Consider the following 24,359-nt stretch of genomic DNA (forward strand, 5'->3'; position numbering starts at 1 on the left):
ATAACTAAAAACATATTTTTTAACTTGTATCTGAAGAATGGAAAAGACAAAAATTATGGCAATGATATATAATATTGAATCAAAAATTAAAAAAACAAAAGTGCCTGCATTTTCTTTATCTGTTAAGTTATCCGCTAAGAGAGTTACCTAACAGAAAACTTCCATTAAATGATGAAATATTATGATACTACCAGTTTATGATTAGTCCTAATAGCAACAAATATAAAGCTTCTTTGGACAACATTAAGTGTAAACTAAAACATAAGAGCAATGACCTAGTTTGCTGTGATGTCTTTTCAAGTAAAGAATGTTCTTGTTTTCTTCCAAACTACAAAAAGTTTGGAAAAAACAGAATTTGGTTCAAAATTTGTTATATCCACCCATTCGATCAAACAGAAAGTGTTAATGTATTTTTTAATTTTGATTAACTCCTAATAAGGCTGCAAACAACCACTATAAGTTGGCAGTTACTAGAAAAAAAGAATAGTTATAGAGCAAGGAAATGGTTGACAAATGGATAGTTCTGGATAGGTTAGTAGTAAATGATAATTCATCAATATAGATACGTCGACAGTAATGCGATAGTTGTTTGCAGAAAATAACTGAGTTTTGTCGGAGTTGAAAATTAATAGACATTGTGAACCCCACTCTGTTACTTAAGTGAGAACAAATTCAAGATCGGCTTACTGTTCTAAGCGATCGAAAAGAAAAGACTTTTTGTTAAGACAAGAGTATAAAGTTGAGTCATCAGCAAAAAGAGCTACTTTAGATGTAAGGTTGTTGGGAAGATTATTAATGTAGATAAAAAACAAAATAGGATCAAGAATAGAACCTTTTGATACCCCAGAAGTTACTGGAAATAAAGAAGAGTGTAGGCCTTCGAGGATGACTTTAAAGCCCTTAAAAAGAAGCAATTTGATAATCTCATAAACTTTTTCAGATACACAATATGAAACAAGCTTATGGAGAAAACTAATTGCCAAACTTTGATAAAAGCCTTAGATATGTCAAGAACAATAGCCCTAGGCTCTCTGTCTCCATCTAATGCACGATAAAATCTTTCTGTCATAGCAGTTACTAAGTCGGCAGTAAAGTGAAAGGATTAAAAAAAGTATTGATTGTCTGACAGCAAGTTATTCGACTCAAGATGGGTAATGAGAAATTTGTTTCTCATTACCCATCTTGTCATCATCACCTAAAGACTCAAAGACCTTGCTAATAACAGAAAGAAGACTGATTAAACAATAATTTGACGGGTAAGAATGTTCACCAGAGTTTTTCAAAATAGGAACAACAAATGCCATTTTCCAGCAGGCATGAAAACGAGACTCAGTTAAGCACTTATTAAATAGTTTAGAGAAAATTGAAGAGAATTCAGGAGAACAGATTTGTAAGACTAACTAAAATGTTGTCTGGACCAAAAGCCGTAGAAGAGTTTAATCAGGATATGACTTTGAATGTGTGATTTGAATGTGGTTCAAATCACACATTCAAAAAAAAAAAAAAAAAAAAAAAGAGTATGGCCATAAGATTTGAGAGTCGAATTAAAAGAAAAGTTTCTTGTAAACAGTTCAACCTTATCCTTGGGAGAGGTAATAAGATAAGTCCGATAAATGAGAGATGGGATGTTAGACCTTCCTATGTTAACAATGCTGTTGAAGATTTTCCAAAAGTCTTTAGAGGCTAAATTCCAAGATAACATACAAGACTTAGTGAACTGAGAATAATGGAGCTTAGCATCTGACAGCACCTTTTTACATCAATTTCTAGTAATATTAAATAGCAAAAGGGTGAAAACCATAGAGTTGAATGGGGTTTGACTTGGAACTGACAAGAAGGAATAAAAGCATCCATTCCTGTCTGAATCCAGAAGGTTACATAGAAGGCTTGTTTTTCAGCTGAGAGGGAAAAGCCATCAGCCAAGAACCATCACAAAGAAAATCACAAAAAGAGTCCCAGTCAGTTTTAAGGTAGTAGTAACTAGTGCAATGATAGGGTGACTCTGAAAATGAACGAAGTACAAGATGAAGAATTTAAAGAGATCATTACATGGTCAGAACCACCTATGAGAGAAAAACAAGAAACTCAACACAAGCAACACAAATCAGAGACTAGACATAAATCAAGGAGTAAAGGTAAATGATTAGGGTTGTCAGGAAAACGAGTCACAAAGTATCTGAGTAATAGATTGAGAAATGCAGAAGTTATAGGCTTTAGTGTCAGCAGGGTCAGTGGCATTAGAACAAAGCCATTTAGTGTTATGAGCATTAAAGTCACTGATAACAACAATATTTGCAGAGGTGTAAGGAGAGAGAGCACAGTCAATTTGATCAGAAACTTTATCTAAAAGAAAGCAGTCTTGGAAGGAGAACAATAAAGAACAAAGAGAAAGGGGATAGAGTGAAGAGGTGCTAAGCAGAAGAACATAAAGGAATAGTCAAAAGATTTGAACCTGATTTCACTACAAATAGGTGAATTGATGTATATGTGTCCCTTTAAACCAAGCATAGTACTATTGGAATCTTTGTGAATAAAAGTACCCATCAACATTGAGATCAGAAGAAGGAACAGTAATTTAACTCACTAAGAGCAAGCAAGTCTGGTGAACTTTGCAAGAGGTAAGATTCAACTGATGGAAGGTTGCTTTGCAGACCACAAACATTAGTAAAAGATATATTAAAACAGTTAGGTGATGGTGATGGTTTTTTATGTTTAATACTTTGATTTACTTTTGGTATATTTAAGTTTAAAGAGAACTTGACTCATTCAAAGATAGAGCACGGCCTCCCAACTAGTGAGCTATGCAATTTTCTCAGTCCTATTAATTAACCCTATGTTGTAACATAGGGCTCCTTATGTGGCCTTGACAATGTGTACCAAAATCATTAACAGGGACACCATTCATGCGCAACATGGCACTGTTAATGCTCTGAAATTTTGCAGCTATTGATGGAATCAGCCTCTCTGAGAGTTACAACAGAAATCAGGAAACCTTACTATCAGCCAGCCTCAGAACTAGTAAACTGAGTTTTAGAGCTGTACCCACATTAGGAGATAACAGAAAGAGTTGCATAGCTACTATCAAGGAGGCGCAAGCAAAATCATTTTAGTTTTTTTTATATAAGTTTTTATTTATAAAAGACCTATTTTATGTATAAAAACCTATATATAAAACAATGTAACACAGGTTTACATCTATGCCAGCCTAATAGATGAAGAAGGGATTCGAGGCCAATAGAACTATTCTGCTTACCCCTAAAGTCTTTGCCTAAGACGCTTCCTACAAGACAGTAGCTGGATGCAGTTAACATCTGCCTATGATGAATATTTTTATCAAGATACCATCTCTAGCCTTTACTCAACCAAGAGCCCTAAGGCAGGGGAATTTTAGCTGAATGCAGTTAACATCTGTCCAAGATGAGTATTTTTATCGACATCATTTCTAGCTTTTACTCAACCAAGAGCCCCAAGACAGGGGATTTTAAAGTTGGAGATTGTTTCTTAGCCTTTGCCTAAAAAAGCACACTCTATAAGGGCAGTGCAGGTGGTATTGGGTTACATAATACCAGTAGTAGGCTGATCATGATCCTGAACCTGACTTGAAGTATTTAAAAGGATCTTCTTCCTGCAAACAGGAAAATGGACTGACAAACTTGCAAACGAACTATAAAATTCTTTTGCAAGTTTGTCAGTCCATTTTAGTTCTTTATCCTTGTCTTTTTCACTGATCGTTGGTAGTTTGTTTGAACACCTAATCCAAACTTTGCTTTGCTGATATAATAGGCTCTATAATACTTCGTTCAATTTTTCACGTATTTTTGGATTTTTAATAGCATCCATTTCTTCGAGCATAATTATATCAGCTTCATTTCTTCTTGCTATGTCTGTAAAGTGTTGATAAGCAAGATCATGATAGTAAGCTGCATTATCAACTTCTTATTTACTTTTTAGACCTGGTTGGTTAGACTATAATAATTTATAAGTTTTTGGAAAATTTCTTTTTCAACCAGAATACAAAATATTATAAAGCTCTTTTGAAAAAAAAATTATAAAAAGAAGTTATTCTTGAATTGTTTAAGCTTCAAGACAAAAAAGAAAAATTAAATGCAAACCCACAGTTTATAATTACGACATTTCAAAAAATTTGAATGAGAAAACAGATATGGAGTGTAAGTTTCTTGAAACAGCAGATGATGTAGCAGATCCTGAAGATCTTGATATTCATAAGAATAATTTAATGATATTTGATGATTTAAAATTAACAAAACAAAACAAGTGTGAAAAATATTATATAAGAAGAAGGCATAATAATGTAGATTGTTTCTATCTCGGGCAAAATTATTTTATGTTACCTAGACAAACTATTATAGAAAACTCAAATTTGACTTGCTTATTTCAACAAGATTCAAAGAATTTAAATCATATTTACAAAGATCATGTTTCAAATGATATAAAAGAAGATGAGTTTAGAAGGTTTTGTAAGATTGCTTGGTCTGAGCCTCACGGATTTGTTGTTATAGAATTATATTCTAAAAAAGATTATGGAAAGTATAGAAGTGCATTAGATAATTTTTATATTTCATCTAACTTTTAAAAAATAAAAAATATATATATATAAAAAGAACAAAATAATATATAAAAATAATTTTTTATATATTATTGAACAAAAAAAGCACTCGTATAAAACCTAATTTTGCTCCTATTATACAACTTAGTGAAGATAAAGATTATGAAATGGCATTAGTTAGTCTTAATACATAATACAGTTTTCCAAATGTTGATTCTTCAAACAACAATTTTAGATATAGTTAAGATTAAGGAAATGCGGTAGTGATAAAAGTTGGGAGTGACAAGAGCATCGGTGTTAAGCTTATCTATTATTGTTTATTGGTATTACTAACGGTAGTATATTTTTTAATTCTTGCTAAGATTCGATAGTAAACAAAAGTCGGTATTGTTCGGGAGTATGAAAAAAAAGTTTTACAATTGAATTTTATATTGTTTCAAATTGAATTCATCAATGGAAACAATATAAAAATATATTTAAATTAATAAAAATTAATCAATTTCAAGGTCTGGATTCCAGACCTTGAAATCCATTTTAGACTCTGAAATATCTTCTTCAATTTTCCATTTTTTAATTGTTACTCTTGAGATATTTTCTTTAATGTAAACAAGCTTTTCGACTGACTAAAGTGGAAAAGCTTGTTTACATTAAAGAAAATATCTCAAAAAACTCTAAAATATCTAAAAAATATCTAAAAAACTCTTCTAAAGCTTCTGACTAAAGTCAGAAACTTTAGAAGAGTTTTTTGACTAAAGTCAGAAACTTTAAAAGAGTTCTTTTGCAACTGACAATGTTTCCAGCTTGTGAAAATACACGCTCAGATGAAGTAGATGAAGCAGGAGAAACCCTTTTTTTGCTACATTGGAGAGTAATGGTAACTGTGGTGAATGAACCCTCCACCACTCCAGAATGTCATAGCTCTTTTGTGGGAACCCCAATCTTTTGTAAGAATCTAATTCTGCATCAAAAGGGTTTGATATTGATGTGTCAAAGAACCCAGACTGTGGACTATCACGATTCATCATCTTAAAAAGGAGCTTTTCTGCTGGGGTAAGTTCTTCGTCTGGAGAAGGTGGTAGACTTTGTTTTAAATTAAGCGATAAATTGTCACCTGTTGCACTTAGTTTTAATTGTTTAATTGTTTGACACTCATTTCCAATTCTTGACAATAAATGACCTTTAAATTTTGGGTCTAAAAAATGCGCCAATGAATTGTTGGTAATATTAGAACCACAGTAAGGGAACCTTTTGTTGAGTTTTGCAAGAATTTTAAAAACAAAATCAGCTGTTGTTTTATCATTGGCCAAAATAAAGTTCCTAATTTTATCTTGGATATCATATAGGCCAGGAATAATGAGATGTTCTGTGGGTCGTTTCACTGCAGATATACACTCTGAGAAATCACTGATCACTTTTAAAATTGGAACAATTTTCTCAATGAATTCAAATTGTTCTTGAGTCGAGATGATTGCCCTCAAAATTTCATTAAAATTTTAAATTACTAGCAGAAATAATGTCAAAGCCTTGTTTAAGGTGCAAAATTGATTCCATGCATATTAAACCACTGTTCCATCTGGTTTTACATTGATTTTTTTTTGGTTGTACATTTTGGCAAGCATTGATAATTCTCTTTTGACTTGCAACTGACTTGTGTGTTCTTGTTACCAATAATCTACAGACACTGAATACATCTTTAACTTCCTTAACTGCTTTAAAGCTTTTGATAAACACTAAATGGAGTAGAATGAATAGTTTCAAATGGTGAAACTATTCATTATTGTTTAACAAAAAGTTTAAACAGATTACTTTCTTCTCAAAAATCTAATAGAATACATACTATGCACTATTGTAGAAATTGCTTATTAGGATTTAATACTGAAGAACCTTTATCTACACATAAATTGTATTGTGACACACATAACTCAGTACATATTGAACTTCCAAAGTCAAATTCAAATGCAATTCAATAGCCATAATAGATCAATGAGAGTTCCATTTGTTGTATATGCTGACTTTGAAAATTTTATCAAATCAATCAATACTTGTACACCAAATCCAAATGATTCCTATACTAAGCAATATCAAAGACATATTCCAAGTTCATTCTGTTATTATATTAAATGTTTTGAAGAAAGTTTTTACCAAAGCAGTCTAGTTTCATTTACTGCAAGTAATGAAACGAATGATGTTGCACAAAAATTTGTTGACAGCTTAGAAGAAGATATTAAGAAAACTTGTAACATGATTAAATTTTCAAAGAAGATGATATACACAAATAAAAACACAAATGATTTTAATGCAGTAACAGAATGTCACATTTGTGGAAAATATCTTGAAAATGATAAAGTATGTGACCACTGTCATATTACTGCAAAGTATAGAGGTGCTGCTCATAATGATTGTAATAAAAAATATAAAAATTCCAAAATTCTTTCCAGTTATATTTCACAATTTATCTGATTATGATTGTCGTTTGTTTTTAAGAAATTATCAGGAGGAAAATTGAGTTGTATACCAAACAATGAAGAAAAGTATACTAACTTTTTAAGAGAAATTAAAGTTGGTGAATTTATTAATTAAGATGGAAAGAGTGTTGAAATAAAACGTGAGCTTCGTTTCATAGATAGTTATAGATTTATGCCTTCTAATTTAGATGGTTTATCAAAGAATTTAACGAAAGATCAATGTAAAAATATTGGAAAATTATATTCAAGAAAAAAATTAGATTTGTCACTTAGAAAAGGTGTATACCCATATGATTGGGTTGATTCTATTAATAAATTTTCTAAAACACAATTACTACCAAAAGAATTATTCTTTTCAAAATTAAACGATGAGGGTATAAGTGATGATGATTACTCACATACACAAATTGTATGGAATGAGTTTAATTGCAAAATATTTAGAGATAACCATGATTTGTACAATGTTTCAGATGCGCTGTTGCTAACTGATGTATTTAAAATTTTTAGAGATATTTGTATTAAATGTTATAAATTAGATCCTGTTTGGTATTATACATCACCAGGATGAGCTTGGGACGCAGCATTAAAGAAAACAAAAATAAAATTAGAATTATTGAGTGATTATGATATGATATTGATGATGAAGCAAGGAATAAGAGGTGGAATTAGTATGATATCTAATAGATTAAACTTCTAATAATAAATACATGGGTGATAAGTATGACCAAAACAAACAATCAATATATCTACAGTATCTAGATGCAAATAATTTATATGGGTGGACAATGAGTAAGCCACTTCCAACACATGGTTTTAAATGGATGGATGAAAATGAGTTGAGAAACTGGAAATTAGTTTCATGTATACTTGAATTTGATCTAGATTACCCTGAATACCTACATGATAATCATAATGATTATCCACTTGCACCTGAAAGGATACCTGCTGATAATGTTGAAAAATTAATACCCAACTTGAATAGTAAGAAAAATTATATAATTCATTACAATAATCTTAAATTGTATGAAAAATTAGGTTTAAAGATTACAAAAATTCATAGAGATATAAAGTTTGAAGAAAGAGCATCGTTAAGTGAATACATTGAACTAAATACAAATCTAAGAACTAAAGCAACTAATGATTTTGAAAAAGACTTTTTTAAACTAATGAATAATTCAGTATTTGGAAAAACAATCAAAAATATTGAAAATTATAATGATATTAGATTAGTAACAAACAGAGATGAAATGTTTGATAAAAACTTAATAGCAATACATATGAAAAGAACAAAATGTATAACAAACCAATTTACTTAGGTATGTGTGTATTGGATTTAAGCAAAACACTAATGTATGAATTTCACTACGATTACATAAAGAATAAATATTCTGATAGAGCAAAACTATTATTCACAGATACAGATTCTTTAGCATACGAAATAAAAACAGTAGACTTTTATGCAGATATTTCTAATGATGTTGAAAGCAAATTTGATACAAGTGAAAAAGACTGTTTATTGAGTAAAAAAGATCATATTAGGAAGATGAATGTGATAAGACACCATTTACATGAAATTTACACAGAAGAGGTCAAAAAATTAGCATTAAGAGCAGAAGTTGATAAAAGAGTTATTTTCGAAAATGGTACACACATTAGCATATGGGCATTACAAATTAAATGAACAAAAGAAATAGGCAAACAGGCAGAAGCAATATAGAAAAAAACAAATAATTTACAATTAAAATGAACAAATTTATTAATGTCGAAGGGATAATATTACCAAATGAACCGCTAACAAATTTTCAATTGATAATAGCAGCAAAAAAATTAAAAAAAAAAAATTTATAAAAAAAAGGTGTATTTTTAAGAGAACAATTATCTAAAAATACTTAAAGAAAAGAAAGTGGAATATTAAATACAGGAGATTCAGGTACACAGGGATTTCACTGGATTTGCTGGTACAGAGACGGGGACAAAAAAGTTTTGACTCGTATACACAACTACCACCAGTTGAAATTGTTAATTATTTAAAAAGTCAAGTTTATTATAATAGTGAAAGAGTTCAATTTGGAAATACTTAATTTTGTGAACACTTGTGTCTATATGTTTTAAAAAAACTAGATGAAGGATATGGTTTTCAGAATATTATTAATAATCAATAGTAATTTTTTTTTAATCTATATAAAAATGCCTGTTGATAAATTCGGACATACAACAATTAATTCAACTACAAGTCAAGTAGTTATAAATGGTTTAACATCGTCTCAAGCTAATAGTTTGTTTATTAGAAGAGATGGGCAAAATAATGCAACTAGTGATATTGATATGAATACATATTAATTAATAAGTGCAGCAGAACCTATTAACTTAAATGACACTGCTACAAAGAATTATGTTGACACAATAATACCTAATCCTAGCAGTTTAGAAACAGTACCAAATTCAAGTTTAACATGCTTTGAATTAAAATCACAAACTCTTGTACCACATACAGGTACTGATGGGACAACAGTTTTTTCTCAACCTACTGGTCCTGGTGTTCTCAGAAAATTATGATTAACATTAACAGGGACAGATACTAATAGAAGTGTACCAGGAAACGTATTTTTTATAATATACGCAGATAATACACTTTGTATAGGAGGATATTCTTCTTCTACAGATAGTATCAGAATAAATACTATAGGTTTAGCATGTGATTTTTTATTTTCTCCATTTAATGGACCATTTTATGCTAACTCTTTACAAGGCTCTAATGTGTGTACTGGTAGTACATTAGGAGGATACTTTATACTTGATTTACCATTCAGAACTAATCTAGCATTATACAATAAAACTGGAAATCTACTTATATATTGGTTGCAACCTTTTGTTACATTAAGTTCATCAACACAACAAGCAAATATTAATTCATTAACACCCCCATCCATTTCACCTCTTAAATTATACTCATCAACATTTAGATATTTGAACACAACTTATGGTAGTGAATATATATAATTGTACACTACAGGTAATAGAAATGGTGTTCATTTAAAATATATTAGAATGCATATTATCGGCAAATCTGGAGATCGGTGGGAATCAAGAGTACGCATGCATAATGCAATCAATCTTCCTGTAAACAATAACTCAGTTATTCAACCTTGGACACCATATAACAACAATAATTACACAATATTTCCTGGATATGACAATAATAGCAGATGTATATACTGCTCATCTGGTTTAGAAGATTTTTATCTTTCTTCGCGGAATGGCTCTAATATTACTTCATTTAATAAAACATCATATGGACTACTGTACCAATCAAAAGATACAATTGATTCTACAACAACTACCTCTTATTACAGAAATTTTAGTAAAGATGATTCCATGCCCAGCGTTACTAACAGTAGAAGATTAGTAGTTACATTAATCTCTGGAGATGAACGAAGTGGAAGAAAATTGGACAATTTGGAAGTTTTTCTGCTTTAATAAGTATTATTTACTATTATGCTTAATTACATTTACGCTTTAGCTATACTACATTTACGCTTTGATTCCATTTGATTCATCAATTGAGCTATATTACATTTACGCTTAATTTTTATGATCTAGTTATAATGTAAAGTTAAACAAACAAAATTATAAAATTGATTTTTTATAATTTTGAAATTATTATTTTCTTTATATTATTTTTCTTTATACTATTTTTATTTTTATTCATTTTTTTCTTTATATTATTGGCTTAGGAAATATGGATGGGATTATGGTTAAAAATGATATGAGATTATAGACAAGATTATGGTTAAAATGTTAAGAAATTATAGATAGTATAATAGTTGAAATATGATATGAGATTATGGATTGGATTATAGTTGAAAAAAAAAAGATATGAGATTATGGATGGGTTTATGGGTAAAATATGAAACGTGCCAGAACCGGCATTTACTATTACTACAGATCACATATCAACTCAAACAGAACGCAAACTAGTTAAAAGTATGGCTTGCTTTTTTCCTCAATTCTGAGAGCAATGTAATCTGTCAGAAAAAATTAACATTTAGCTATACAAACACATGTGTCAGGAGCTAAACATCTTGCTTCTACAAGAATTTTATTGGGTTAATAGCTGAGAGATAAAAATAAATGATTCCTCCAGTTTGAAATCTTGGTGTGAAGAAGGGATGGAAGCTAATTATAAGCGTCTCAGATACTCCAGGGAAAAACTATCAAGAAAAACTAATCAATTGGTCAATATAGAAGATTGCTTTGAAAGACTTTGGGAATGACCCATTAGTTGCAAAAAAACGGAGCAAAGAACGTTTATTTTTTCAAAAACTGTTTAAATAAAGGGTATTCTAATCACTCATGTATGCGTAGAAGTGCATCAGCTGATGGTATTTTAAACAATCTTTTTGTTTGTAAATAAACTTTTTTGTAACACGTGTGTATTAGTTAATTTTTCAAAACCAAATTCTTAGACTTTAACCTCAAGATGGCAATATTAAAACTTGTTTTTTTTAAAAACCGCTGATGGGGCCAACTTAAGCATTGCAGCAAATGAAAGCTTTTATTTTGTAGTTTGGAAATCATATAGTATGACGTCATTAGCTGATTTTAAATCATATAATAATGTTCAGTATAAACAAAGAAATAAGCTAAATATCTTTGTTCAGCCCCCATTAGCTGTTTTTGACATAATGATTGAAATGCTTAAGAACTACAGTAAAATCATGTGCAAAAATTCACAGTTTTTATATCACTCTTATAAAAATTATTCAATTTTCTACCTGAAATACTATTATTATTAGCCAGAAAAATGTATTTTTATGTAGGCTCTATATTCCTTATTGTTAAATAGTGATTTTCAAAGTTTTAGATCAATAATCTTTTTTTTTCATCACTTTTTTCTGAGTATACTCAAAAACTGAGTTTTTAAATTGAACTGAAATTTTAATTTCAAAATATTAAATATTTTATTCATGTCTACCATTTAAACCACTGTGAAGCTGATGGTGTTGACTTAAAAATGTTCCACTGTCAAGATTGTTGCTCCATGAAAAAAAAATCAAGTACAAACTTATAAATCAAATGATTACAGATCAGTTGATGACAGATCAAATGATCACAGAGTTAAATGTTACCAAAACCTGTAAAAGATTGATCATCAGTATATCAACACTAGATGATGATACTAAGAAAGACCTTTTGTTAGGTGTAGTTCAAATTCATATTAGAAGGGAGTTGATCAAGCACATTATGTTTACAACTTATTGGAGTATTATGATTGTAAAGATCAGAAAAAAGGCATTGGATACTACAAACAGCTGACAATGGTGCTGTACACATTTTAGTTAGATATGTTCTTCTCATCCTATGAACTTAGTGTTGAAGACATGTATGAATTGCATGTTTATCACTACAAAGACAGCAGGTTAAGCTAAAATTGCAGAAACAATAGTCTAATATTTGTGAGGAAATTAATAAGGGAGAAAATATTACAATATTTGATTGGAAAACTCAAAAGTTTGAGGTTGGTTCTATTCTCTTTAATAATGCCAAAGAATCTTTGGATTTTAGCTCTTTACATGACCCAAGAAATTGATAAAACTATGACTAAACAAAAAAGCCTAAAATGAAGGAAGCCACCTTATTAAAGGGTATTGGTTATGTGCTTTGGTTCCTGAAAAGCTCTGTTGATGTAAATGCTCCATCAAATGATCTCTTTGTTATTAAAAGTTTCTTTGCTATAAGGAAGAATAATGATAAAGTAAAGCAAGTTTTAGGTCAAAGCTTTGAAAGGAATAACTGGTATTTAATTCTCACTTACTAGTGCTGGCTTTAGGGAGTGATGACTTATCTACTGAATAGAATAAAAGTATCTGGAACCAACTTTTGGAATATGAAGTATCATAGGAGTTTAATGATTCATAACCAAAATCTGTCATTATTAATAAAAAACAAAAAACTAGCTGGAACTATTTAATGAGAATAGTTACTTGATATTCAAAGATTTTGATGTTTGCAAGAAAGACATTCTTGGGTTAGTGATAAAGATCTGTTTTCTAACATTCATTTCCAAAATTTCAGAATGTGTGAGGGAGAATGGGAGAGAGAGGGACTAGGGTTTCCATGCAAAACAGATATATATATTTATATATATATATATATATATATATATATATATATATATATATATATATATATATATATATATATATATATATATATAAAAGAGAGATTTTTAATAAAGTAATGAATTTTTGATGATGATTTTGATTGAATTTTTGGTGATACTTGCTGATTTAATTTTAAAGAATTTTAAAGAATAAACAAATATTGCCTTAAAACATGATATACGCGGCAATTTTAGTAACAAATTATGATTATATTTACCAAATTAAAAAAAAAATATTTACATCACTGAATAATTTTAACTTAGATTATTAATAATATTATTATTACATTTATAGTATTTAATTTTAAGTTAATAACTAATTTGGTAACTGCTTGAAGATTTTAAAGCAAAACTTTTATGCATACATTTACTTACAAATATCAAAATTAGTAAATTAGTTTTACAATTTAAAACATTCTGATTAGGAATATATTTTTAAGTAAACATCCAATCAAATAAAAAATACCCATAAACATATTGGGATGCTTCTGATACTAATTTTACTGCTTGCTATACACTCTTGGAATGAGATGGGAAGTCAGGAACTTCCAGTCTAACATTATTGTCTATCATATGTTGGATTTCTTTAATTGAAAAATGTTGAGCTGTAGGGGGTTCTGTAACTTCTGCAACACTGAGGTCATTCAACTTATACCAGTGATTAGCATTTAAATTTATTTCTAAACTTTCTTCGTTTATTTTATAAATATAAACTGAAGCTAATTATCATATATAATAAGTTTAAAAAAAAAAACAATATCTTAACTTTGAAAATATACCTTTGCCTTCGAGTCTACATTGTTTAAAAACTAAAATTTTGTATCTTGTTGTCATTATCTTTTACTATGGTAAAAGAATATTTTCAGGTCTTAAATGTAGTACATTGTTTTTAATCGTTTTCTTTTTAATAAATTTAACATCATTAATGGAAGAATAATTATTTAAGCAATAGTAGAAAATTAATGAGGAGAATTGTGGAATTTTGAAGATTTTTTTATTTTGAACCTTGCTGGAGCGTAAACTTGAAGAACAAAGTAGAAAAGTTTTTTTTTAAGATACACACAGTTTGTTTTCAGAGAAGTTTATAAACAGAGAAGTTTTAATAACTCTCCTAGTTTTACCACTAAGCTACTTATTTGTCCAGTATTGGTAGCATTATTATCAAAAAGAACACCCTGTATACTTACAGGCTGTACTTCTTGATATACTGTGCTCTGAACGTTTCAGTAGCAAGAGTACGGAGCAACATTTATTGAAATTGTTTTATGTCTCAAATAATTTCTAGTAAAATTGTCACCTTTATAAGTAAAGGTTAGGTGATGTTCAATTTCAATGCTTTTTTTGAGCATTTCTTCTTGAGGTTTATTATTTTCCTTTTCTAGTTATCTGATCAACCTTCCCATCAACTCCAAGACAAATTAATTAATTTTATTGTTCTGAGTCTACATTTTCAGTAACAACTTTTACTTTTGATTTGGCACTATCTAACTTACACTTGTCAATTAAGATGTGATTGATACCAACAATATCTTTAAAAAAATGTTTAATGTCATAAAGTAAATCATTTGCAAGAGCTGCATCTACATTGGATGAATACTCGCTTCTTACTACTACATTAACTAAGTTGTACTTCATTGAGGAACTATTTGTTGGCTGCCATTCACTTTCGTCCTAGTCGTCAAAAGTCATGAAAAAAAAAAGTTTTCTATTTGATTTACAACAAATAATCAACGCAATTATAAAATAATTACCTCTATATTAGATAAACCGCTTACTTCTTCAGATGAATTTAGAGAAATGAGGGGGAAGGCTTGCAAGGTAAGGTAATGAGGGGCAAAATGAGACACTTAAGCACTAGTTTACCTTATATGACCCATGTAAAATATAATATGTTTTGAAAAGAGAAAAAGATTTCTTCGAAGTCTTTCAACATCCCACTATAATCCATAAAAACATGAGTTGTAAAACTGCAAAGGTTAATTTTCTAGAAATCATTTATTGAACACACCTAAAGTGTCTCATTTTGTTCCAATATGTGAGGCAAAATGTGTCAGATCGTTTTAATTAATTAAAGGTAAAGAAACCAGATTTAAAAAAGGATTAGGAAGATACATTTTTTTATAATAAAATATACTCTACAACTCTATTATATAATTCAAACACATTGCCACCAGTCATATAAATCACATTTGGCAGCAACTTATGTAAGGTATGTGGTGGTAACATTATAACTACTACTTAATATTTTTAACAAAATGCAATAAAAAAATGTTCTTTTTATGAGTTCAGCTCTTGTGTGCTTTGCAAAATGTTTTACAAACTCTATGAAAAGATCAGTTTATTATGTATATTAATAATATATATTGTTTATAGTTTACTAAAATAACCTATAACTTGGTGTTAAAACTTAAAAAGAAAAAAATATATACATTTTACAGGAATAAATACAACAATGTGGTTTTTTTAAAAAGCATTTGGCTGAATTTATTACTAATTCGTGATCAAAGAAAAAAAATGATTTTTTTCCTCTGATCGAGAAGATAAGACCTGTCTTCAAGAGATACTTTAGTATTTTGAGGGCAAAGGCATATAACAAGTTCTTCTTTATTATAAGGATCTAATGAAACATAAAGAAATATAGAATATAACATATCTAATAAACAGGACATCTAATAAACAGGAATAAAAAGAAATATCAAAGAGCTTGTCCATTTGGCATCAAGATTTTTTTTGGTACTTGCATTGCTGTGTTTGCGATTAATATAAATAACAAGTACAGGAAAATCTTTATCTTTTCTTATAAAAGATTTGGCAGTTGAAAAAGGTAAACTTGGGTTTACTCAAGCCAAAATAAATTAGAATGTTGCTGTTTTGCTAAGTTACTGATACACTATCTGCAATTGGATTCACATAAATAAAATAGTCGTAGTACTAAAAAAGCTGTTTAAAAGTGTTTGAAACCATTAATGACAACTTACAAGGGCCACCAAAATACTTTTTTTCACTCTTCATTAATGTAATAGGAGTAACATTGACTTTCTCCATTTTTGTTAAGCTAAGCTAATACTTTATATAAATTGATACTTTATATAAGCTAATACTTTATATAAGCTAATACTTTATATAAACTAATACTTTATATAAACTAATACAATTTAATAAAGAGTATACAGAAGATTGCAATGGACACACTACAAATGTAAACACTGGAAAAAAGAATGGGATTGTCAGTTACAAAAACAATTTACTGAAAAGAAACTGGAAGAATTCATTTTTTTTTTTTTAAATCTTCACTTTTAACAAGGCTGCAAGCATACTACTATTAGAGTTGAATGTTACTGGAAAGGAAAAGATCAAGTTTATAAAGCAAGATAACAATTAAGAGAGACAACATAAAAGATTGCAAGTTATATGAATCAGAAAAACAACATGAAGGGAGCAAATTTCAAAGAACTGTTGTTTAACAAAAAAAACTAGACAAATGAGAATTTCTGAGTTCTTATAAACAGTCACATTAAAAAGGATGAGATTTAATTGAATGACAAGTAACACAAGAATAAGTTTTAATAGATAACACAAGATACATTAGCTCATTAGAACAGCGCACATTAAAGTATTATAGAAATGAGAAAAAGATGCAACATTATGACAATGTGACAATGATTGAAAGTTGGCTGCAATCCCACTTTAAATTTGAGAACTCTGGGAGATCAATAAAATAATTTAAAAAAAGTATATGGTCAAAGATAGAACCTTGATGGTTCCGTGAAGTTACAGGAAATGAAGAAGAGTGCTGTCCATTGAGGACAACTTTTACATCATGATTGGTAAGAAAAGATTCAATAATCTTAAAGATATTACCTGATACACCATAAGAAGAAAACTTATAGAGAAGACCAGCATGCCAAACTTTATCAAAGGTTTTGGAAATGTTGAGGGCAATGACCTTAACTTTTCCACATCTATCTAATGCACAATAAAACCTATCAGTTATTACCCTTAACAAATCAGCAGTAGAACAGGAAGACTGAAATACATATTGATGATCAGAAAGTAATTTATTAGATTCAAGATAAGAGAAAAGTGTTTGTTAACTCATAAACCCTGTTAATGATAGTAAGAAGACTAATAAGACGGTAGTAAGACAAGTCAGATCACTCTCCAGAGTTTTAGAAAATAGGGAGAACAGCTGCTGTTTTCCAGCAGGCTGGAAAACAAGACTCTGATAAGCACTTATTAATTAGTTTTAAAAGTATAGATGACAGCTCCAGAGAGTACTTCTGCAAGACTATAACAGGTATGTTGTCCTGACCACAAGCTGTAGAAGATTTCAAGCAGGAAAACACTTTAGATATAAAATCTGGAGTGATATAAATGTCAAGCAATAGATTAACCTATTTGTCAACTATATCAGGTAGGGTATAATAAGTAGAATCAAGAGATGAGATTGATGAAAAGTTCTTAGCAAACAAATCACCTTTGTCTTTAGGTGAAGTAACAAAATATTTTTATTTAGCAAGAAATAATATTTTTATTTAGAAACACTAAAACTAATTTTATTTAGCAACAGAAGAATAATAACAGATTTGCCTTATTATAGGCACTGTGAATGCCTTTTCTCCAGATTCTCCAGAAGTTTCTGGAGTCTAAATTCGGAGATGAAATACAAGATTTTGTGACCTGAGAAAAGCAGGCTTTGGCATTAGACAAAACCATTCCAATGGCTTCTATCAATAATAAACAGACTTCGGTTTTTTGGAGAATTTTTTTGGCGATAGATATGGAAGTAATGGTCACAAGAGTCAGGCCTGGCATGAAATTTATAAGAGCGAATAAAAGATTCCATTCCAGCCTGAATCCAAGTACTTACATAAGAACCGCATTTGTAAGCAGGAAGACCTGAAAAGATTTCTACCCAAGGGCCATCAAGAAGAAAAACACAGAAAGAGTCCCAGTCAGTTTTAAGGTACTTGTAAGTTAAATTTTTAAGGTAGCTGTAAATCAAAATTTCATTGATACATGATCAAGGTATATAAGGTCACAAAAAAGTCATATTTACATAAATATATATATAAATATATATATATATATATATATAGATCTATAGTTTGTTGGCTTTGGGAAGAGCGGAAGGAAAAAAGTGATTCTTACGCCAACACATACGTCACTTTTAATTACTTTTGACTTTCGTCCAACATTTTCGTGTTGGACGAAAGTCAAAACCATTAATTTAATTACAAATTAATTGTTATATAAAAAAACAACAAAAATGCAAATTTAATTGACTAGAATGTTTTTAAAAACATTCTGAATGTTTTTAAAACATTTTGAATGTTTTTAACAATATAAACAATGTTTTTATTTTTATTTTTTTTAATAAAATGTTTTTATTTTTATTTTTTTTAATAAAATGTTTTTGATTTTATTTTTTTACTGTAAATCATGCGCGGAGTGTTGCTACATCGACTATCTTATAGCCTGACTCGCAAGGGAGTGCTGCTACATCGACTGACAAATAGCCTGACTCGCAAGGGAGTGCTGCTACATCGACTGACAAATAGCCTGACTCGCAAGGGAGTGCTGCTACATCAACTGACAAATAGCCTGACCCGCAAGGGAGTGCTGCTACATCGACTGAGGGTTTGGTTGGGGCAGGCAGTCTATCATTTTAAAAAAAAAAAAAATTCCGGTCTTGCATTTTAATTTTTACTTTTTGTCAACAAAATATGGAAAAAACTTTCAGACAACATCTAAGGGTTTTAAAATATATATAAATATATATATTTATATATATATATATATATATATATATATATATATATATATATATATATATATATATATATATATATATATATATATATATTTAACTTTTTTGTGACTCCATATACATTGGTCATAAATCAATGAAAATTTGTGTAAAAGTAATGAAAATATTATTTGTTGAAAAAGGTTGCTCACAAACCAGTTATTCGATTTTACCACATATGCTTATGGATAAAAATTCAAACAATTTTATGATTGTTATTTTTTAATTCTAATTTCTTTCATTGTAGAAGTATTATGTAGTTTATAAGCATTTAACAGTTTATTGTTATACAATAACACTCTAAGTTCAAAATAAATATAAAATTATACACTTAAATAATAATTCTACAAGTGCGAAAAGCTACTATGTATCTCAAAAAAAAAGTTGCGTCGGATTAAGTTTAATTAAAGTGTAGTATATGATTCTTATGTAGCATTATGTTAGATGATGTTAAATCGAAGCTGGAGGTTCTCTTACTTTTTACAGATGTCAAAAAGATTTTAAAGACATTTGATTGTTCTGTACACTGATTTGTTGTGGGAATTTCTGATCTCTCTGGTTACTGATTCCGAAAACTTTTTCATGATCGTGCTATGTTTGTCACATATGTTAGCGTATTCTTCAAAAATTATTAAATTAATAAATTAATAAACAAACACAATTAACTTTTTCTTTTGCTGGCAGTTTCTCCTTCAACAGCATTGTCAGGAAACCTGACAATTGCTTCTTGATGATCCTGTTGATGGAGAAAATGCTAATAGAAGAAAAAGTTAATAAAAGATAAATTTTTTTTTTACTAATTTATATATATATATATATTTCATGTATATATATATATATATATATATATATATATATATATATATATATATATATATATATATATATATATATATATATATATATAATATATATATATACATGAAATATATATATATGTATATATATATATATATATATATATATATATATATATATATATATATATATATATATATATATATATATATATACATGAAATATATATATATATGTATATATATATATATATATATATATATATATATATATATATATATATATATATATATATATTTCAAATTAAAACTGTTAAAAATTGAAATGTTCAATTAAAATAAACATTACTTGCAAACAACTGCAACAATACCATTTCCGAAATATTGCTGTGATTTTGATACTTCAGTAATCAACTTTAAAATTAGGTCAAAACTTGGTAAACAATTATCAGACCAAAAACTAAACTCTAGCATGCACATGATAGTTTCACTCTAAATTATTACTTTTAATTTTAAATATTAAAAAAAATTAAAAAGATAATTAGATACTTTTAAGAATGCAGGTCCTTAAAGTATGTAACTGAGAACGGACATTACATATCCATGTAATTGAGAATGTAGGTTATTCATGTATTTGGCTTAGAAAATAGGTTATTGATGTATATATTATTTACACTGTTTAAAAAATAAAAAGAAAGAAAAAGTATTTTGTTGACACTGTTATTTTCTCAAAAAATAATTCAAAACTTTACCTCAACAGACACTGACAAGTTTCTTTTAATTACAAATTCTAACTTTTCCTCAGCTAACAACTTTACAGTGACACCATTAAGTTTCAAATCACTATCTGATGGATAAAATTTATAATACGATTCTTCATTCTTTTCATTTCGAGAGGTAAGGTAGAGAATAGTTGAAATATTGTGTTTCTTTAGAATATACCAAAATTCTGTGACAGTAGATTGAAGTGGACACTGGGTTGCAATAAAAGCTTTCTTTCTTTTAAAACTGTCGACAAAAACAGCATAAGGGTAAGGTTCACCTGCTACCAGCACATTTTCTCCTATAAAATAAATATTTAATACATAAATAAAAGTCTCAAAATCTGCAAAAAAGTGTAATCTTACAGGTACTAGGGAATTCCACTATTTTAATTTTATTATTATTTTTTAACTTTTGATTCACAATCTTTTTCTATATCTTTTGAAGGTAAGAAAATCCTGGCTGTTTAGCAAAATAAGAATTTAGAAATTAAACAGACTAATTTAGATGAGATTATCTTTTCAAGTTTTCAAAGCAGTCTGTTGACATAAGATTTACAATAGAGTATTTTCTTAAATAAAGTACAAATAACTTAAACAAGAATTTTAAAAATCTAGAGCTTTAAATGAAAATTTTTGATATTATTTGATTTTTTTTAACTTTTATTGACAATTTCTTTTGACAAACATGTTCTAGAAATAGAATAATGAACGCTGAATCATAGTTCTTTACATTGGCTGACAGCGACCTCACTTTTGACTTTTTGAATTTAATCAATCATTTGCATTAGTAAATAAACTTTAAGCTGTCAAAAAAACCCTGAACAAAGTGCATTTAAGTATGTGTATTTTCAATTTTTTTTTCAAAAAAACAAAAAACAAAAATAAAAACAAGCAAGAGAGACTGCATATTTAACTCTCGAACTGGTTAGAGGCTATATCAAAGATACTTTAATATGAACTAACTCCTACTTTTTGTGTTAACTTATATATACTTATATGTTTATTAGGGTGTTTCAGAATGACTTGAATTATTTTCATTTTATAGTTTCATATGTATTTTTGTCTATTTAAAGCATAAAAAAAAAAAAACCCCGAAAATTTTTATTTTTGACCTTGGCCACCATTTTATGTTTTTTTTTTCTAAAATTATGACAAAAAGGACTAAAAACGTTTTTGATAATCAACCATGTTCACATTTTCAACAATTTTCTTGTTTAGTTTAGTTTAATAAAATTGAATGATACTTTTAATTAAAACAAAAAAGATTTACTTGATAAATAATTTTAAAATTTATCAATAAAACTTATTTTAATTACACACAAGCAAATAAATGATAAAATAAAAATATTATTGAGTTTAAGCATACATGCATTATCTTCAGGTACAAACGCTAGCAAGTTTGCTTCCACTGCAAATTTATAAAATGTTAAGCATAAAAAACTTTTAATATCATTATTAATAACAATATCATATTTTAATAACATTACAAGTCATTATTTATTTATAACTTATTTTTAAGTTGAAAGAATTTCTAAAAACAATCAAAGCAATCTTTGATTGTTTTTGGAAATTCTTTCAACAAAAACAAGAAAATATGCATCAAAATTTACTTAAAATTTGAACATGACAGGATTGGGAGTTACAAGAGACATTAACTTTAAAAATATTATAACAAATCACTCTTAACAAAAGTATGAGTTTTATACTCAAATAATAATTGAGAAGCGTACGTTTTTGAGCAGTGGTTAGAAATAAGATTTCTGTGGTAGGTTTTAAACGCAATTTGTTAGATAGGGAGTTTCCTTAAGATTTATTAACTATTTATAAGAAATTCTTTTGTATTCCACAGCCTTCAGATAACGCTTATATACTTAAACTCACTATTAACACTAACTGGGACTAAACTGCTACTAAGAACAAAGAAATTTGAAGTAAAAGTCATTTTTTTAAAAATGATGACAACAAATAAAGATATTTGAAAGGTATGAGTAATACAAAAACGAGTTTTTGAATTGCTTGTTTATTTATCTGTGGAAAAACTTTTTGGTAGTGTTCAACTGTATGTAAAAAAAATTCTATCTTTATCTTTCAATGATTTAATTTGCTCAAATATGTGTTGAAAATTTGTGTTAGTTAACTAAAACTTTGAAGATTGAGTAACCAACAACCACCTTTGTTTGAATATCCAAATAAATTTAGAATGTTGCTTGATTTTGGTCTAACTAAATCAGTTAGGCAAGTATTTGGTTTTAAAAGAGAAAAGTCTACGTCATGTTCCTAGTTTTCTCTTGTACTTTTAAGAACTATTTTTTTATTGTTATTGCAATTAGACACTTCATCAGAAAATAATTTTTTAAAGTCTCCACAAATATAAAAACTAGTCTATCAATTTAATATTATAGAATATACTTTACACAACATATATAACTCAAGGATGAGAAAACATTTATGATAAATTCAAATACTATAAACATAACATATTTTAGACTCTGATTAAAATGATTGTTAACTAAAAACTATAAGAAATGATTGTTTATACCGAATAATCATAACTTATCTTAAAAAACTATTTTTATTCATTTAATTTATAATTTTACCAATCAATGATGTATGAGAGGAGATATTTCTTAACAAAAGCAAACATCAAATAATTTTTTCTAATTTTCAGGCCTTTACAGTATCTATGGTTATTGTTGCCAGAGTTTGCCCAGTTGTATCAAAAATCATGCATATACAAAACAATTTTCCTTCAGGTGCATTTGGTTATCCAGTTACTGCAATAGCCAAGCATTCTATTTTACCATCTACCTAAGATAACAGTTTCAAATCCCAGAGAATAGAAGAGTATGTGGATGAAATGAATGTTTTTTAATGCCATCCAAAACTTGCTGTTGAATTTTTTTACCAGATCTGCTTGCTGTGTTTTATGAGATATATATTTTATCCATATTGTGACCAAATGCTTCAGCTACAGCTAAAATGATCCCAGATCATTCTTTGTAAAGTAGAATCAACCTATCAGCCATTAAAGAAACTATAGAGTGTTCTAATTTCAAAATATTTTTCTCTGTCTAGGAAAAGCACTTTCTTCCTTTTTATTGGAAATTTTGTCTTCACCAAATTCTGCCAGTACATCAGATCTTCTTTTCAATAGCTTTTGATTTCTGTTATTATTTTTTGCTTCTATCTTTTTTTTTTCTTTTTACAGCTAATGGATCCGAAAATTGTTTTTTTATTTGACGCTGATCTGAGAGAAAATCTAAATCTGAAATTTGACTATTGATGTCATGAGGGGTGTCTTTTCTAATAAAATCTTCTAAATTTGATGATGCAACATCAAACAGAGATGACAACTTATTAGTAAAACTCAGCAGTTGAGTCGTACAACATTATATTTTCAATCAAGCTCTCTTTAAGATATATCAGATGCAGTATCATTCTAATAGTATTGTTTTCTGTTTTGATTGAATTCCTGATATTTTCCTACAGATGCAACTTCTTTTTTACTAGTTAATTTTAAATCAAACCTTGTAAGATATAGATAATGGCGTAAAACTTCTCGATTAGTTGGAACTTAAATAAATATCTTTGCTTCAAGGGTAGGTAATAATTTCCACCAATTTTATCAAACACCTCATCATTTTTTCTCAATTTGGTATTGCTCATATCAGATAAAATATTTTTATACATATGCTATTTTACCTAAAGATTAAAAAAAATTATTACAAATTATATAAATATAAAATTATTTAAAATAAAACCACTGCATTCATTGTAAAAACTTTCCTTATCTC

At 28.4% G+C, this 24,359-nt stretch overlaps 1 protein-coding gene across 3 annotated transcripts in view; it reads right to left on the reverse strand.

Annotated features, from left to right (window-relative positions):
* Window positions 1-24,359, reverse strand: part of LOC136088971 (receptor-type tyrosine-protein phosphatase S-like) — a 160,937-nt gene that overhangs the window by 5,916 nt on the left and 130,662 nt on the right. For all 3 annotated transcript variants that reach the window (XM_065814261.1, XM_065814263.1, XM_065814262.1), the window contains exons 21-22: window positions 20,554-20,864; window positions 20,151-20,293 (exon numbers count right to left, since the gene is read on the reverse strand). In XM_065814261.1, coding sequence (XP_065670333.1) covers window positions 20,151-20,293; window positions 20,554-20,864 — 454 coding nt within the window. The remainder of the gene's footprint in view (window positions 1-20,150; window positions 20,294-20,553; window positions 20,865-24,359) is intronic.

The sequence above is a fragment of the Hydra vulgaris genome, chromosome 12 (genome assembly GCF_038396675.1).
Source record: "Hydra vulgaris chromosome 12, alternate assembly HydraT2T_AEP".
Lineage (NCBI taxonomy): Eukaryota > Metazoa > Cnidaria > Hydrozoa > Anthoathecata > Hydridae > Hydra > Hydra vulgaris.